Below are 18,712 nucleotides of genomic sequence, written 5' to 3'. Positions count from 1 at the left end.
AAAATCGGGAAAATTCGAGAAAAAATCCATATCCCATTTCCCGCGACGGGGATTCATGAAATAAACATAAACCTGAATCTTTCAGCCCCTAGAAAGCAGCCCGCTCCGCCTGCAAGGAGAATTTCCCGTTTCTTGTTGGCCTGGGCCCTGTTGGTCAACGCAAAGGTGCCGAAAACACCGCCCAACCGTCACCGGCCTTCACTTTCAAGTTTCAATCAACCTTCAATTCTACTGCAGCCCTCCTGTATTGCTCCTTTGCCCAGACAGACACGCGAGTCATGCTCCGATAGGCCTTCCCATCTTTCAAATGATATGATCATCTGCCGCTATCTTGAATTTCTCTCCAACTACGCTTGATTACAGCCCCTCGTGATATTTTTTTCGCTTTCGGAGTCCCGCAAAGACTATCCAGGCAGCCCGGCCGGTCGACGATGGAAGAGCAGGTAAGCACTCGCAGTCTTCGCCGGAAAACCGTCTCTTGGTTCTCCAGAAAGACGAACACCACCTCGCAAGACAATTGAAGCCAAGGAAACGAAAATATCCCATGTTTCAACCCCCGCCGTCCCCCGATCTTCCCCTCGTGTGCCCCTCCTTGGCTGTGACGCAGGTCGATTTTTTTTTTTTTTTTTATGTCTTATTTTTTGCACCACAAGATGCCCTGCAGCCATCCTAACTGATGTCCAATCTACTAGGTAGCAAAGGCCATAGAAATCGCCGGGGACCCGAACCCCAACTCCGATGCCAGCCTGAAAGCCCAAGCCTTCGAATACATCAACCAGCTCCGCTCCGACCCCTCAGGCTGGCAGGTCTGCCTCGCCCTCTTCACCAAGGACCCGCCCCAGTCTGGCATCGTCCGCCATGTGTCGTTAGAGGTTGTCAACAGTGCTGCCCAGGCGGGCCTCATTGATGCGCAGGCGCTTGGGTACGTCCGAGATAGCATACTGGGGTACCTGCGCCAGGTGTACGGCCATGAGAACTCAAACCCGGACCCGGCCAGTATTCAGAACAAAATTGCGCAGACCATTACCTTCCTCTTCTCCGCACTGTATGGCAACGGATGGGAGTCCTTCTTCGATGATATTCTTGCCCTCACGCACAAATCGCCGTCTAGCACCACACGGGATAACCCGCTGGGTATTGTGTTCTACCTCCGCGTGATCAACTCTATCCACGATGAGATCGGTGATGTGCTGGTGTCACGGTCTCGCACCGAGCAGGACCGGGCGAATGCACTGAAGGATTTGATCCGGGTGAGAGATATGCAGAAGATTGCCAACTCGTGGCAGGAGATCTTGTCCCAGTGGATGGACGGCAACGATCAGATTGTTGAGATGTCGCTCAAGGCTGTTGGGAGCTGGGTGAGCTGGATCGACATCGGGCTGGTGGTGAACCAGACAATGCTCGACCTACTCTTCCAGCAGCTCGGACGGGCGCAGAAAGCAGACCTCCGCGAGGGAGAGGATAAAGTACGGGATGCGGCCGTGGATGTCTTCACGGAGATCGTCGGCAAGAAAATGAAGCCGGAAGACAAGCTTGACATGATTGCATTCTTGAACCTTGATAATGTGATTTCCCAGATCTCGTCCAGTCCGCCGCTCTACGCCAACCGGTTCACGTCCAAATACGACACCGATCTCGCCGAAACGGTTGCCAAACTGGTCAATACTACGGTGGCGGATATCGTGCGGGCTTTGGACCAGGAGACCGTTTCCGCACAGTGCAATGAGAAAGCGAATGGGCTGTTGTTGGTCTTTCTTCCTCACATCCTGCGGTACTTCTCCGACGAGTATGACGAAGTCTGCTCGACTGTTATTCCGTGCGTTAGTGACTTGCTCTCGTATCTGCGGAAGGTCGCCAAGCTCAACCCTGAGCTCGCCTCTCAAAACTCATCTATCCTCCTCCCAATCCTGAAGGCGATTATCTCCAAGATGCGATACGACGAGACTGCCTCCTGGGGCGACGACGACGATCAGACCGACGAGGCTGAATTCCAGGAACTCCGCAAACGACTCGGGACTCTGCAGCAGATGGTCGCGACTATTGACGAGAGACTTTACATGGAAGCAGTCTCGGAACTCGTGGCGGCCACCTTTGAGAACATGCGCCAGTCTGGGGCTCAGCTAGACTGGAGAGATTTGGACCTTGCACTGCATGAGATGTACCTCTTCGGAGAATCCGCTACCAAGGGTGGCAGTCTTTACAGCAAGGGACAGCCCAACAACCCATCTGCGGAGAGGCTAGTCGAGATGATGCAGCGCATGGTTGAGTCGGACATCCGATCCTTCACCCACCCGGCGACGCAGTTACAGTATATGGAGATTGTTGTTCGCTACAGTTCCTTTTTCCAGCTCCACACCCAATTGATCCCAAGTGTTTTGGAGAGCTTCCTTCAACTTGCGCGACACCCAATGAAGAAGGTCAAAACCCGAGCTTGGTACTTGTTCCAACGCCTAGCGAAGCAACTGCGTGCCTACGTCGGTAATGTTGCCGAGACTGTAGTAGAGGCCTTGCGTGACTTGCTAGTCATCCAGGCTGAGCTCCCCTCTGAGGGCTCTGACGGAGACGAGATGTCGTCGGAGGACCACGAAGGTTCTGCCGATGCTGTGTTCAACAGCCAACTGTACCTATTTGAAGCTGTTGGAATTATCTGTTCCATTCCCACCATCCCTGCGGACAATCAGGTGCTCTATGCACAGTCCGTGCTGACCCCCGTCTTTGTCGACATGGAAAAGAACCTAGGCCCAGCCAAATCCGGTGATGAACGAGCCGTGCTCCAAATACACCACGACATTATGGCGCTTGGTACACTGGCTAGAGGGTTCTCGGACTGGATGCCCGGAACCAGTTCCCCTTCACAGCTTCCTGCACCTGAAGTGTCCGAAGCGTTTGGCCAGGTTTCAGAAGCCACCCTCGTTGCTCTAGAGTCTCTCAAGGGATCATTCAATGTCCGAACCGCTTCCCGCTTTGCCTTCTCCCGACTGATTGGTGTCCTCGGATCTCGGATCCTTCCCCAACTCCCAAGATGGATCGATGGCCTGCTCACCCAGACGTCGACGCGGGACGAGATGGCGTTGTTTCTGCGTCTGCTCGACCAAGTTATCTTCGGCTTCAAGGGTGAAATATACAACATCCTCGATGCCTTGTTGACACCTTTCCTACAACGGGTGTTTAGCGGGATTGCTGACCCAGCCTCTGGCACCGATGATGAGATTCACGTGGCAGAGTTGAAGCGGGAGTACCTCAACTTCCTGCTGGCAGTACTAAACAACGACCTGGGCGCTGTGATAATCAGCGAACGTGAGTTTCCACGAAGTTAATTTGGTCTAATCTTCACACTAACAATATTTAACAGGAAACCAACCCATGTTCGACACTGTCATTACGACGATCGAACATTTCGCCAAGGACGTCGACGACTTTATGACTGCTAAGATGGCATTCAATGTGCTAGCAAAGATGGGAAGCTCCTGGGGTGGTCCGGATATCGCACCAGCAAACGGAGCCGCCGCAACGCAGGTCGCACTCCCTGGATTCGGACAGTTCATGATCACGCGATTCTCTCCGCTCTGCTGGGCTCTCCCGGCGAACCCGTCCTTCAACTCGAAAGACGCACAGGCGAAACAGGTCCTCGCGGAGGCGGGAGGCATGCAACGGATCATCTACGGGAAGACGGGTATGGAGTATATTGAGTATCTCCGGGACCGGGAGTTGCCTGGTATGGGTATGGGTGCGGACCTGGTAGAGGAGTACGTGGGGACATTGAGCCGGCTGGATCTGAGGAGCTTCCGGCAGTTCTTTCCGGTATGTTTTCTTTACAACTCCATGAAGGTGGTGTATATATATATACTAACCCACGTACAGTCATTTATCCAACGATTGAGCGCATGAACATTCTCGTCATCTCTGCATAACCATGTCCGCCTTTTTTTTTCATTTTTCATTTTTCTTCATTTTCCACTTCCCTTGGTTTATTTCCCACCATCTATTCCATTCCACTATGTTCCATCTTCTTAGATATCCCCTCGGTTTGATTTGACGACTGATGTTTACGCCTCTTTTCTTTCTTCCTCTTCCTATCGGCGGCCCATTCCCTGCCATCCTCATATGAATTCACCTCTCACGCACGGACTCTCCTGAATGAATACACGGGGCTTGGGATACAAGGTATATAGTTTGTGAGGCATTTGCATGAATTGGCGTTGAAGTGCAGAGTCTTTCTCTAGCATGCAGAAGCACAAGAAAAAAAGCAAAATAAATGATGTAAGTAGTAAGTAGTAAGTAGTAACTGGAGTACCTAGGTTTAGAGTAGGTAGGAAGGCGAGGTATCTTATGAAGACTTGAATCCGCAGAAGTGCCGTAATACTCCTAAACTTTGTCATACCAGAACTGCTTATTTCACGCCCAACCCCTCAGCCAGGGCACCAATCCTCTCTCTCTCTCTCTCTTAGCCTGGGGCGAACAACGCAACAAGATGAGGCGTTCCCAAAGCCCCGACCCCTTTCTTACTTTAACTCTTCCAGCCAATTGGCTCATGCCAAACAGGGCGAGGCTGGGCGGTTGGGATGGCAGAGGGGTTGCACAGATTACGAGGATGGGTAGATAGATTAATGCAGAGTACTCGATGCATCCGGGTTCCGGAGGGGGCCGGATCAGACGCTGCCAGTTGTTAGTGCCGATCCGCCATTTCTTTGTGCCGACTGTCTGATTTGGCAACTGCTCGTTTGACCTGTCCAGTCGCTGCCTGGTGCACTGGTACATTTCTTTCTGGTATACCGGTATTGTGTGCTGATGTCAATATGGGAGAGACTGGATTGCTCTCAGCAGTAGTGTACATATACTCCTTATATACTTACCCTAGTATTATGAAGCAGACTTGTAGATGACACAAATATGTACTGTACCACCATCTCCACTGACATCCGAGACAGACAAAGCAGCCGGGCTTCCTGGTCAGGCACAGGAGGACAGACCGACGGGACTGTGCAGCCATGATGACGGCAGCCGCGCCCTCTGTCTCTCAGCGCCCACGTCCGTTCTCGTTTCCCTCGCATTCTCGCCATTCTTATAACCTCTGCTCCCTTGCAAACTGCCTTGTCATTCTTTAATCCTTTCCAGCTCCGTCGGCCAGCAGTTAATCCTATTCTTTCCCATTTCAGCACCTTGGGTGTGCATGCCATCTTTCCGGGTATCCCGTATTCCTATACCATGGGGATCTTCAAGAACTTCATCGAGCCTGGTGGTCTGTCTTATCCCCGGTTTTCTTGTCTTGAGTATACAGATACTGACATCATGCCGTGCTAGGCATCGCTCTTATCTTTACCGCTACTACCATCTACAACCGTCGTCGCCGTCGTCCTGTCGTCAGCCCATCGGACACTCCTACCGTTGAATCTCCCTTGCTCCCGGATCCAAATGGTGCGAAACCTATAGAAGAGGATGGTTACATCCGATCAGTTGAGAACAGTCGGACAGTCCAGTCGCGAGTCCTTGCGCGCTTTCCCTTCCTGATAGAGATATGGTACTGGCTGCTCATATACTGGGTATGTTGTTTTCGATGATGGCTGGTACGTTTCTGACGGCGAATCTAGATCTATCAGGGTCTGCGTGCAATCTCAGCGCGAGCCATCAGCGGCCACGATTCCATATTTGACAGAGCCGAGCACCATGCTCTTCAGATCCTTGCGCTGGAACACGCCCTCCATATAGATGCCGAGTTGGCGGTCCAACAATTCGTCCTCACGAAAGCACCCTGGCTTATGCCCTTTTTGGCCCGTGTATACTACTCACATATAATTCTGGGTGTGGCATTCTTCGCTTACAGCTACACCTTCATGAAGCGCGACAAGTTCCAAGCTATCCGCCGCGCGCTGGCCTTTGAGAATGTCATCGCCTTTGCTATTATAACCCTATGGCGGTGCTCGCCGCCTCGTCTTCTCCCGGAAGAGTACGGGTTCATCGATGTGCTACATAGTAACAATGGTGGCTCCGCCTGGACGCAGAATAGGTTCCAGCTCACCATCGCTGCAATGCCCTCGCTGCATTTCGGTAACTCGATGTTCATCGCGCTGTGTCTAGTCAAGTTCAGCCCACACTGGTACCTCAGGGTCATCGCCCCTCTGTGGCCTGCGCTCATGGCCTTCACAATCGTCGCGACAGCTAACCATTTCATCCTCGATGCGGTGGTTGGGGCGTGCGTGGTGTTTGTTGCGTACCGGTTCAACTATGTCATGTTGTATCTTTTGCCCGTGGAGAGGCTGCTGTTCAGACTGCTGCGGCTGGAGAAGCCCTAGAGACTTGAATGTATATACTTAGCTGGTTATCAATATTACGTTGGACATTGATATTGGATGTGGGTTGACCCGAGATTGTAAGCGCCCAGACATGGTGACGGATTTCCTTTCCCGGCCCTCGTAGAAATCGAGAACCACCGGGCCATGCGAGCCAGGATTTTGCGATTGAGCATTTCTACATAACATCCAGATCGAAGTATTTTCCCAGTCCGACCTGAGATAGAACCCGCGCGACTTGACTTGACTCGTGCTCTCGATCCGATATATGATCACGTGCTCGGACAGGAACGAGGACGAGAACCACGTTTCACCGAGGTCGCAAACATTTCGCAATGTCCGTATTGTGAAAGTCCGAACCAATTTTTCGGACGGTTTGGACGAAACCGGGCTGAGATATTATTTCAAGATAAAGTGAATATGTGATAGACACCTAAACCCCAAGCTCACGGAGACGAGCCTCCGTCCGAGTCTCCGAGTCTCGAGAGCACGCCGGGCGAAAACCCGACCCGAATCCAGTAAGAATACGCACCAGTGCATCGCCATCGGGACGGAGCGATTCCCCAGGGAGATTCGTGCGTGCATACATTAGTGAGTCAACATTAGTGAGTCTCGTGACTGGAGCAACAAGGGCTTGGCCTAACTAGAAGGTAAGTAAGGTAGCGAGCGGGTACGTCATTTTCGCAGGCTAGACCACAAGTCGGCTCGGTGAGAGTTCTCAGCAGAAGGACCCGATGCGAGAGCTCCGGTCTCCAACTCTGAGAGGAGAAGGGGAGGAATTTCCCCCTCATGCGGTTCCGGAGTTTGCCGTAGTTGTGCGGAGTAGCGAGTGCATGGTACCTTGCCAGTGGAGGAAGTGCGTGACTTGGGTTGGGGTCGGTGTGAGATGCAGCTCGGGGGGATTCCGGGACGTGACTTGTACTTGGATGATAATTGAGTACTGGGAGAAGTAGACTAGAGATGGTTCTGATTTGGAGTTTGGGCTGGTGTATGAGTTATTGTAGATAGAGAGTTGGGTGCACTGTGTAAGTATGTATTAACTTAAGAATATTAATTGTGTATTGTAAGATTTGCTGCTGTCATGTGCATCGGCTTCAAGTCCGAGCTATTTATTTATTATGGGGTTCCGGGTAATATCGAGGGGCGGTGGGCTCGTGACCAAAGGGAGAAGCCGATGCCGGTCTGGCTCGCCTGCCAGCCTGGAGGCTTCTCTGGTTCTCTGGTTCTCTGGTTCTCTGGCTTCTCTGGAACAATGCATGCGCCTGTAGCGATTGGATCGAGATTTGGCTCGCCCGCTGGTAGGGCGGCCAGCGCCATGATCCGCGTATTTTCACAAGGGGCAAAGAACAGATTTTTATCGCGGGCTGGCTGACTGTGTTATTGCCAGGAAAAAAAGCAACGTGCCACGTAGATTCCATTGGCGATGAATATTATGATTTTTGTGCTGCCAATCACCTGATAAAATTCTCCTTCAGACTTGTGTAGATTATCAGTCGGGGCTGATTGTCAATTGATGATCCCTCCCCATTTTTCTCCCTCCGTCTATAATTTCCCTTCTCCACAGTCCGCTTCTCTCGCGACTCCCAACTCTAACCCCTTCCCTTCCCGTTTCTATTCTTTTTCTTTGCTGGGTCGGTCGTCGCTATTCTTATTGTTTGCTTCCCTAGACCGTTTGTGTTCTGTCTTGCATAGAGGATAGACTTTTTGCTCTCTCGCGCCCTGCTCCCGCCATGACAAGCGTCAAGGAAGCCGTCAAAGAGTCCTTGGTCGGCGCCACTGTCGACGAGCCCAACCTGTCCAGGCAGGTCAAGGCCAACTTCCTCAAGCATGCTCGCAAGGATGCCGAAACTGGCGAGCTGTACATGACCGAGCCCGACTTTGTCGAGGCCATCGCTCCCAAGCACGAGGACTACGTGAGTTTTGCTCCCGATGTGTCATACACCCCAGTGCACCTCAATTGACCTGGATTTTTCTTTGAACAGCACAAGATCAAACGTGAACACTATGGTATCCTTTTCAGAGTCGCCGATTCCCGCCGGTCCGGTCGAATCAACGTCCACGACTGGGCTACCTTCGAGAACCTGCTCACAAAGCCCGATGCCGAGTACGAGATTGCCTTCCGCCTCTTCGATACCGATGGGACGGGCACCGTCAAGTGGGAGAACTTCCAGAAGCTATACAACGAGAACAAGACACAGGAGAGCATACCCTTTGACTGGAACTCTGAGTGGGCGGCTCTGTACACTGGAAAGACCAAGACCCGGCACGACATGACATACCCCCAATTCGCGCAGATGCTGAGAGGCTTGCAAGGGGAGCGCATCCGACAGGCCTTCCACGTGTTCGACAAGGATGGCGACGGCTACATCGACCCGGAAGATTTCCAGCGTATCATCCTGGAGACCTCCAAGCACAAGCTGTCGGACTATGTGCTGGAAAACCTTCCGAGTCTGTGCAACATCTCCGCGGGCACCAAGATCTCATATGCTACTGTTCGTGCGTTCCAAAACGTGATGCGCGAGATGGACATGATCGACTTAGTTATTCGCGAGGCCACGGACAAGAGCGACGATGGTAAGATTACGCGTTCCGATTTCCTCAATGCCGCCGCTCGCCTTACGCGATTCTCCCTCTTCACCCCTATGGAGGCCGATATCCTGTTCCACTTTGCCGGTCTCGATGCGCCCTCTGGCCGTCTTTCGAAAAAGGACTTTTCCAAAGTCATTGATGCATCGTGGCGCATTCCCGTCGCGGCTGCTGGACAGGCCATTACTACTGCGACCGGCGCTGCGCAGAAAGCTGCTGATACGACAAAGTCCCTGCTTCACGGTGTTCTTGAGTCTGCCCACCACTTTGCGCTAGGCAGTCTTGCGGGTGCCTTTGGTGCTTTCATGGTGTACCCCATTGATCTTGTCAAGACGCGGATGCAAAACCAGCGCTCGAGCCGTGTCGGTGAGAGACTGTACAATAACTCGATGGACTGCGCCCGGAAAGTCATTCGCAACGAGGGTTTCACGGGTCTTTACTCGGGTGTTATTCCTCAGCTGATCGGTGTCGCGCCTGAGAAGGCCATCAAGCTGACTGTCAACGACCTTGCTCGTGGATTCTTCTCCAACAAAGAGAACGGCAAGATCAAGACCTACCAGGAGGTTATTTCCGGTGGTACTGCGGGTGCTTGTCAAGTTGTAAGTACACATCCATCGGTTGGTAAGTAATGTCTGCTAACAACCCAGGTTTTCACCAACCCATTGGAAATCGTCAAGATTCGCCTGCAGGTCCAGGGTGAGATCGCCAAGAACGTCGAGGGAGCCCCTCGCCGTTCCGCGCTTTGGATCGTCAAGAACTTGGGTCTGGTCGGTTTGTACAAGGGTGCCAGCGCCTGTTTGCTCCGTGACGTCCCCTTCTCCGCCATCTACTTCCCTACATACTCCCACCTCAAAACCGACTTCTTCGGAGAATCCCGAACGCACAAGCTCGGCGTCGTCCAGCTCCTCACCGCCGGTGCGATCGCCGGTATGCCCGCTGCCTACCTTACAACGCCCTGCGACGTGATCAAGACCCGTCTCCAGGTCGAAGCTCGCAAGGGCGAGAAGGCATACACCGGTCTGCGCCAATGCGCGGCATCAATATTGAAGGACGAGGGTTTCAAGGCCTTCTTCAAGGGTGGTCCCGCTCGTATCCTGCGTTCATCACCACAGTTCGGTTTCACTCTTGCTGCCTACGAAGTCCTCCAGAAGTGGCTCCCAATGCCCGGCACCCAGGAGGTCTCCCCTACCGGCCAGGTTGAGCCCGGTGTCGGCGTACCCGTCGCCAAAGAACCCCTCCCTTACCTTCGATCAAGGAACGCCCTGAAACTCATCCTCGACCTCGACGAGAACATTGGCCGCGTCCCTATCCCCGACACCCAGCGGTGGCCTAAGTTGATCCGGCCCACAGGCCAATAGATGCACTTTTCGGAAGAAAGAGAGATTTTGTGATTTACTAGCGATGCGTTGATTTCTTTTCTCATCTGGGATTGGATTGGATTGGCTCGAAAATACATTTCCTTTTTCTCATACATACACACACCTCTACCCGCACCGTGTTTGGTTCTTACGGTCTCTTGCTCTTCTCTTATAGCAAAGAGACAGACTAGGGCTGCTGAGTTCACACCTCACTATGTATCAAAAGCAGATAGACTGGGAGAGAGAGAGGGTTACCACCCACAAACATACCACCATACCATACCTGACCATACTACTTACATACTGATTTACTTGGAATTCTTATGCATGCATGATTGGCTAGAACCTGGCTTGTTGTTTTCTGAAATATACCGATATACTGGTCAGACTTGAGTTCTGTGGGTTTGCTGGGTTGTAATGAAATGCATGTTTTGGTTGATTTTGGGTTGTCTGTACGTCTGTATGTACATGTATTTGTCTATCTATTTAATTTCCCTTTGTTTCGAATTCATAGCTTACTTTTGTGGGTAGATATCTGAGTCTATCAAAGTTTTATTTGTTCTGGTGTGTTATATATATATTCAGCAGAGAGACTTTTGAAGTTTTGGGTTTGAAATTGGTTCCAGTCCGAGTGGTATCGTCTAGTTAAGTAATGTACATGTGTAGAAAGGGTGAATATAGTTACAGTATATGCGAAAATATACCATCCGCAAACTAATACTGTCACAGCATATCGCATCTGCGAAGCGCAGTCTACCTATCAACGACATAGGCAGTCTATCTAGAGCCATTCGTCTATATTGAACCCACGCCCAATTCGACCGCATGCTCGATGCCGAGCCAGTTAATTTCATAGGCGCCAACGCTCGATGTGGGACAGTGTCAAGCCTAGAAGAAGCTCACTTTCCGCTTCGCTTGGTTATCCTTCGCGGTTGACTCGTCTGCCGCATCAACCGCAGGTACAGCGGGATCCTTATCCGCCTGTTCCTGCAACTGGGCACGTCTATCAGCCTGCGCCTTCTCAGCCGCATCTTCCTCGGCCTTCTTCTGCTTTTGATGCCACAATGAATCCTCGCGCTCAATTTCTCTCAGGACTATACCAAGCAAACATAAGTCAGTCACTCCAATCAAACTAAGCCAAACCCGCTTGATAACAAGACTGTAAAAGGGATAGAGAAAATAAAAGAAAAAAAGGAATGCGGGAACTAACCCTCATCCCACTCCCTCTCAACCCTCTCCTCGCCCGTCCCCAGCAACTTCTTCACATCAACCTCTTCACCCCTCTGCACCTTCCCAATAACCTCCCTCAACAGCCGGATCTTCGCGTCCGTGCTGCGCAAATACCCCGTGTATTCATTCTTCAGCGCAATCATCCGAATCGCCTGCGACCCGATCAGGATGAAGATGATTATGTAGAAGGAGGCGGGGTTCCATTCTCGCGAGTTTGACGCCGAGGCGGAAGATTGTGAAGAGCGGAAGGGTAGGGATTTGGGAAGGAGAGAGGCCCAGAAGGACGGTTGAATGATTTTCGGGAGAGAGTCGGTGCGTGTGCTGTATGCGTGCGATTGGGGTCTTTGGGATGTTGGCGGTGGTGGTGGTCGTCGGAGGGCTGGACGATGTGAGAGGCGCGGTGTTGGCGGGTGTATTTGAAGTGATGTATGCTGTGATAAGCGTGTGCGGAGGCGTGTGGGGTTCATAGTGAGAGAGGCCGTGGTTTTGTACTTCGTACACAGTACAGGAGATGAAGTCGAGGAGAGTCGGTCGAGTTGCAATAAGGCGATGCGGATAATTTGCTCGTCGCCTGAGGCAGCAACGGAGCGAAAGTCGGGGAACCGGACAGGGTACGCTAGTCCCCTTTCGGAGCCGTTGCTGCGACAACGCGCTTCGTTGGTCTCGGCCAGGAATCATCAGCTTTCTGCCGTTCAAGCTTGGAGTTGAATGTCGAATTGAGTTGGATTCCCAGCACGGCATCTGCATCACTAACACCCCCAGCCTTTCTCCAGCACAAATTACCTAAAGGCATGATATAGCCAACCATGGCAGTTACATCCTTCCCCTCCGATTCCGCCGTGGAATCGGTAAAACAGACCGTGCGGTCGGTGTCAACATGCTCGAATGCCACCGTGTTATCGCTCCAAACGCTCTTCCGGAGCCCAGCAGATGTCGAAAGTGCAACGGTGAAGAAAGTAGGGAGGTCTGCGAAAGCTACGAATTTAAATACAACGGCCGCGTCGAGGGCGAAGACCTCACGGACGAGAACGACGACGAAGACGAAAACGTCTACACAAGAAACTGGACTTAATACGCTCGGCGAGTCGCGGTTATCAAACCAAGAGAAACTAGTGCTGGCGACAGAGGTGTTTAATACGACATTGAAGACTCTTTCAGATGCGGTGAAAACATCGGCACCAAAGTTGAAAGAACGGAAGGAATTAAGTCCCGTGAAACGGGGGACGAAGTCAAACCGGTCAAAACCAACGCAAGCGGAGGAACGGACATCGACAGAGACGGAGAATGGGGTTTCAGCAGTCGGGGAGTGCGCGAGACTATCACTCTCGTGTCTGCGGTTGTTGAAAAGCGAATCAGGAACTGGAGGACAAGGAGATGGAATGCCAAATATGCAGCTCGAACAAGGTGCGTGTATTTTGGCGGGCAGACTCTTAGGCCTGGGCCTCAACGACATGGCGTATAAAGAGCTGAGGGGGCTCAAGAGGCGAATCCAGCAGTATCTTGATGCGCTGGCGAGCGGTAGCAAGAAGGCGGGGAAAAAGGATGCTCGTGATGCGGAAGCCGAAGAAGCAGCTAAAGAACGGATGTCAGACCTTTTGTCTTTCTCGGACATCTCAAACGCTCGGTCGGTTCATGGTCTACTCGTGTCGTTCCAGTCGAATGCGTTACGCTTAATATCGGCGGAGAAACGAGCCGCTACCATCCAGAAACTCGTTCCATCCCTTCAACTGGCCGACAAAAGTAGCCCGGCTAGTGTGATATTGGCGGCCATCGAATCGGGAGCACTAACCAAGGACAAAGGGGCAGTTCAACTTCAGTTGTTATCGAGTACCGTTTCGTCTCTTTCCGCACAAAACAGCAATGCAAACACCGGAAAGGACCGCTTGAAGCCGGTAACGCTTTTGACTCTACAGCTCCTATCGCTTGAGATCCGATGTATGTCTTGGAAGATATCTGGTCATGTCTGTGAGGATGGCAAGGAGATGTGGGATCCCTTGGCACGATACATCGGGGCTTTTGCACAGGCGACAAAAAGCATTGAGAAGGTCGAATTTGCTTCCATATACAAGACCATAGTTCGACTCCAGTCTGCTTTTGCGAAGACGCAGACCCGTTCCTCGACGAACTTCAAGGATAATTTGTCAGTCGCCCGGATTGCCACTATCCTGGGGCAGCTCGCCCAGGACGCAGGGTGCTTCAAGGAAGCCCTACAGCTTTTCACGGAATCTCTTCAACCATTATCTAATGGCCAGTGTCTAGGATTGGCTACCGTTCGGTGCAAGATTGCGACACTTCATTTTCAAGCGATTAAGTCATCAGCGAAACTCGATGGGCAGGTATCCGAAGCAGTTTCCGAAGCAACCACTGCCCTTAGCCTTCCACTAAGAGGAAGCTCGCATGATCTAGATGAGCTTCTGGTCGAGGCAGCTAAGCTGAAGAAGCTTGCCATGGGTTGGTTTGGCGATATAGTATCCAAGGAGCAGGCCTCACAACACGAAAATGCTACCTTCCCACGAATATACGAATATTTGAATGCTTTTGTGCGCTTCTTGCGACGCTATATTGGACGCCGACCTGCGGACGACGAAATGAAAGACCAAGAAGGGTTCCAGAAACGCATCTATACCGCCCAGAATATTCTATTCGCAGCTGTGGATTCTACTGTCGCCATTGGAAGACTATCGGTCATGTCTCAGCGCCCGCCTTGGGATGAGATAGTTTCCACGCTACTTGATTGCCAACGCCTTATCATGACGATCGAGCCTTCCGAAGAGAACCCGGCAACCGCTGATTCTATTGGCATGGCCCTCGTGAAATTGTCGAATCTTTTCTGGTCTCGATATCTCAAAGAAAAAGAGGCTGGCAAGAGTGCCCGTGAAATTCTGCCGCTGTTGAAACAATCCGCCAATTTGCTTTCTGGGTGTTCGCCTTCTCAACGGACGACTGGTTTCGCTCCCCTCAAATACGAAAGACTAGCACATACGTATATTGAGGGAAATTGCATTTCGGAGGCAGAGGCCGCTTTTTGCCAATCTATTAGCGAACATATTGCCACCGGAGCTCTCGACAAGATTACTTCTAGTACGGATGGGTGCTTCCCCCATCAAATTAGTCACGACCCAAAACGCAGCGAGTTCACCCTTGGACGAGTTTTTTCGGCCTATCTCAAAGTGAAGCTGCGGAATAAGCGATCTGTGGTGAACGAGATCTTCGATGACGATGCCCTTCCTACTGCCCAACGAGGTCACGTTCTGGAGTGGCAGTTGGGCATTCTAACGGAGATCCAGTCCGTTGCAAACAGTGAGCACATATTCCGCTCCGTTGTCACTGAGATCGTGTCGAGACTTTTGGACGTTTACCCGGCGGCGCAACACCCAATTCGGCGGCTTCGGGTTGTTTTGTGCGGATTGCGCTTTGCACTGGAGCAGCCCGGGTCTTTGGATCCAGAACTTATTGAGCGATTTGTTGCCGAGGGGCGACAAGGGGTAAACGGCAATGACCACCAAGACGACAAAGATATAGCTGCTCTAGCCACGCATGTCCAGAACTCGGTTCGCCTCACATTGGGCCTTCTTGAAGGTACCCTCGGACCTGAACAGCTGACTTCGATCATATCATCCTGGAATGCGATGCTGCAAGACTGTACTGAGTTGAAGTCTCTCGTATCATGCGTCGGCAACGTCGAGTACTATCTGCTTCAGATGAAAGCTGTTGTCGACTACACCGAAATTCATGGTCTCTGGAAATTTCAACTTTCCACGCTGGAGTTGGTATTGCGTGTTACCGAGCTACAGGGAGTTGGAGCATTCTCCGAGGCTATTGTCGTTCTCTCCCGACTTGTTCTGCAATATTGCCGCCTCGGGTTTTGTACTAACGCGCGTTCTCTCCTTAGTCGGGCAGACAGCTATATTACACAGCATGAAGTCTCTTGCTTGGCGAGGTTATCGTATGACTTGGCTCGCGTGGGATTCTACCTTGAAACCGGTGATAACGAAAAAGCGGCGAGTGTCCTTTCGGCGGCTAGGATGCTCTATGAGAACAATCAATCAGTGGAAGACGTCAACGATTGCTCGGTGCTAACCAAGATTTCTTGGGAAAGATTAGTTGCTGATGCAGCTTCTATGAGTTCGCGACTATCCTTCGCCCAAGGCTCGATCAAGGATGCTCTCTACTTTGCCAAACTGTCCGTTAGGTTAAACTGCAGGATATGGGCAAAGGTTGAGAAGCTTGCCCAGAAGAAACAGGAAAAGGCTATTGCTGGCGATAGCTCCGAACTCGAGATTGTTGTCGAGGGAATGGCAAAGCTTGAGGTATCGAAAACATCGTCGACCTATTCCCAAGGGGCCCCATTCTGGCCGCATATCGGGTCGCATCACAGTTCGTTGCTCCATCTGGCCAACTTGTCCGCACACCATGGATTGTTCCAAGATGCCATATACTATGGGGAGCAAGCCTTGAAAATTAACAAGTCTTTGAATGCCAACGTTCGTTTGATCGCTTCCCAAGCGCAGCTAGGTTCTCACTGGATTCTTGGCGGCCATATTTCTGAGGGCCAAGAACTTCTCGAATCTGCTAAAGAATCAGCCCTGCAGCTTGAAAGCAGCATTGAGCTTGTTTCACTGCAGGTAAGCCTCGCCGCACTTCATAGAGTGGAAGGCGATTATCGCAGTGAGTACAGGACTCTTCGAGAGGCAGAGAAGCTTATGGGCGGCCTTTTTGAGACTAAGCCGACAATTGAATCTGCAGATGTGCCTCAATTGGAGGAAAAAATGGATAAACTACGGATTCGGCCAAAGAGTAGGTCGACTAGGCAAACCGCCGCGGCATCAACCAGGAAAACTCGCAGCGGAACAACCTCTGCACGAAGTACTCCCAAGCCACCACCGAGTACTGAAGCGACACCAATTGATTCGAACACACTACTTCATGTGAAGAGTGAGATACTTCGGCAACAGGCTGGGTCTTTACGTGCACAGCGCGAGTTTGAGAAAGCCTCCGGGTTGCTGAATGACGCCCGGAAGCTCGCCGTGACAAGAGATAGCAAGATATCGGTACATATTGGAGAGAGTGAGCACCTTCTCGCGGACGCCATTCGACACTTTGCCAGCCATGCAGTATACTGTGTTCTTCCAGAATCGACGATTTCTCTGCCCTCACTGCAACCGAGCGGGGCCACCGGTGAGACAGGCACCAGCAAACCAACCACATCACGTAGAGCTAGGGCAACTACCAGAGGAACCCGGTCGAAAGCTCAGCCTGCAGCGGAGGATTTTTCTGTTATGCTATCCAAGGCTGGCATCTGCTTGAACGACATTTTCGACACCGCCACCCATCTCGGGTCTACGCTGGATAGTCATTGTGCATCTCGGCTGATGAGCCGCATCTCCATGCTGTCTCATGCTACTGCATCTCAAAACCAAATTGCTTGGCCGGAGTCCCCAGCAACGATGAACGAGATTGGTCGCATTGGCGCATTTGCGAGGGAACGAGCTGCTATTGGTATCGATAAGCAGTTGGCTGATTACTGTGATCCCCTGCTTTGGCCGCGCTCAGCATTGCTTCAGTCGGAGGACGTGGGCTCTGATTTCACCGAAGAGTACGTCGACATACTTCCGGATAACTGGAATGTTCTCTCCCTGTCCCTCAGCACAGATCAAACCGAATTTGTTGTTTCGCGTTTGCATCAAGGTCGCTCACCGTTCCTGCTACGCCTTCCTCTTCGACGCGGCAATGCTGAAGATGAAGAAGAGCAATTTACGTTTGAGGATGGCAGGGATGAAATGAAAGAGCTTATCCAGTTGGCTAATGAGAGCGCTCACGCTGCGAAGTTGCAAGTCGACCGACAAGCTAAGAAGGGATGGTGGAAGAACCGGGAGGCGCTTGATCGCAGGATGGAAAACCTACTACAGAACATTGAGAACGTCTGGTTTGGAGGTTTTAGAGGAATATTCTCCCCTATCCCGCATGACACTAAATCTCTTTGCAGATTTGCAAGCTCTTTGGAGAATGTTCTTGATAAGCACCTCCCTTCGAGGCAGAAGGGAAGTCGAGCGGAAGGCCCGAAGTTGACGCTGCATCCCAACGTGTTGGAATTGTTTGTTGGTGTTAAAGGATTGGACGAACAGGAGGATCCGGAGGATACGCTGATGGATCTGCTTTACTTTGTTGTGGATATCCTACAGTTCCAGGGCGAGCGCAACGCGTACGATGAAGTTGACTTTGACATGATGGTTGTTGAGACATTGGATGCCGTTCGGGCTTATCATGAGACAGCGGCAAGCAATGGTGCCCGGCAGCAGCGGCCGAATAACACCGTCCTTGTTCTGGATAAGTCTCTACACTTGTTCCCGTGGGAGTCGCTGCCCTGTCTACAAGGACTTCCAGTCTGCCGAGTGCCGTCCCTAGAATGTCTTCGCGAACGGGTGTTGCAGTTCCGTTCCCAGAAAAAGACCGCCCTAGGGATTGACCGCCACAACGGCACCTACATTCTCAATCCCACCGGTGATCTACAGACGACCCAGGGAACCTTTGAGACAGGCCTGTCTAACCTTAAAGGCTGGAGTGGTGTCGTTAATCGCCAACCCTCAGAAGAAGAGTTCAGCAGTGGCCTCGACTCCAAGAGTCTATTCCTATACTTCGGGCACGGAAGCGGTGCGCAATATATCCGGGGTCGTACAATAAAGCGGCTCGATCAATGCGCAGTGACCTTCCTCATGGGCTGCAGTAGCGGCACTCTGACAGAGGCCGGCGAGTATGAGCCGTATGGAACGCCGATGAATTACCTCCAGGCTGGATCTCCGGCCTTGGTGGCTACGCTGTGGGATGTCACGGACAAGGACATTGATCGGTTTGCCAAGGCGACTTTTGAGAATTGGGGGCTGTTGGGCTCTGGTCCAGACCAATGCGGAGAAGGGGGAGTTGTTGGAGACGATGACGCTAAAGTTGCTCTTGATGCAGCGGTTTCACAGGCACGACGCGCTTGCGTGTTGAAGTATTTGAACGGCGCGGCGCCGGTGGTTTATGGCGTTCCTGGTATTTTTCTAGAGTAACTATTGGATGGGTCGGTGCATTGATAGAGGAGTTTGGCTGTATATATAACTTTATTATTAATTTTATAATGATTGTATCTTTATTGTTTGTCTTTCCGAGGGAAACGTTGCCTGATTGAGAGAAAGTAGAAGCGATGCGGGGAGTGGGGGGAGCCTTGCCAAGACTGCCCCTCATTCCCCTCACTCGCTCTCTTTCTTGTTT

The 18,712-nt window shown here is 51.7% G+C and overlaps 5 protein-coding genes across 5 annotated transcripts; 4 read left to right on the top strand and 1 right to left on the bottom strand.

Annotated features, from left to right (window-relative positions):
- Positions 1-431: 431 nt before the first annotated feature.
- Positions 432-3,888, top strand: LOS1 (Ran GTPase-binding protein LOS1; the record flags this gene model as incomplete). The annotated part of the gene is made up of 4 exons (XM_041695217.1): positions 432-443; positions 693-3,297; positions 3,353-3,801; positions 3,862-3,888. The coding sequence occupies 4 exons, from the start codon at positions 432-434 to the stop codon at positions 3,886-3,888; spliced, it is 3,093 nt and encodes a 1,030-aa protein (XP_041560969.1).
- Positions 3,889-5,205: 1,317 nt separating this feature from the next.
- APUU_70352A (phosphatase PAP2 family protein) lies at positions 5,206-6,290 on the top strand (the record flags this gene model as incomplete). Its single annotated transcript, XM_041695216.1, has 3 exons — positions 5,206-5,239; positions 5,302-5,540; positions 5,589-6,290. The coding sequence occupies 3 exons, from the start codon at positions 5,206-5,208 to the stop codon at positions 6,288-6,290; spliced, it is 975 nt and encodes a 324-aa protein (XP_041560968.1).
- A 1,727-nt stretch (positions 6,291-8,017) lies between these two features.
- Positions 8,018-10,231, top strand: AGC1 (citrin; the record flags this gene model as incomplete). Its single annotated transcript, XM_041695215.1, has 3 exons — positions 8,018-8,200; positions 8,270-9,472; positions 9,521-10,231. The coding sequence occupies 3 exons, from the start codon at positions 8,018-8,020 to the stop codon at positions 10,229-10,231; spliced, it is 2,097 nt and encodes a 698-aa protein (XP_041560967.1).
- An 888-nt stretch (positions 10,232-11,119) lies between these two features.
- APUU_70350S (DUF5321 domain-containing protein) lies at positions 11,120-11,928 on the bottom strand (the record flags this gene model as incomplete). The annotated part of the gene is made up of 2 exons (XM_041695214.1): positions 11,120-11,325; positions 11,442-11,928. The coding sequence occupies 2 exons, from the start codon at positions 11,926-11,928 to the stop codon at positions 11,120-11,122; spliced, it is 693 nt and encodes a 230-aa protein (XP_041560966.1).
- Positions 11,929-12,267: 339 nt separating this feature from the next.
- On the top strand, positions 12,268-18,510 carry APUU_70349A (C50 family peptidase; the record flags this gene model as incomplete). Its single annotated transcript, XM_041695211.1, has 1 exon — positions 12,268-18,510. One exon carries the CDS (start codon positions 12,268-12,270, stop codon positions 18,508-18,510), a length of 6,243 nt encoding a protein of 2,080 aa, XP_041560965.1.
- Between the last annotated feature and the right edge of the window lie 202 nt (positions 18,511-18,712).

The sequence above is a fragment of the Aspergillus puulaauensis genome, chromosome 7 (genome assembly GCF_016861865.1).
Source record: "Aspergillus puulaauensis MK2 DNA, chromosome 7, nearly complete sequence".
NCBI lineage: Eukaryota > Fungi > Ascomycota > Eurotiomycetes > Eurotiales > Aspergillaceae > Aspergillus > Aspergillus puulaauensis.
This window is presented reverse-complemented; position numbering and strand designations above follow the sequence as displayed.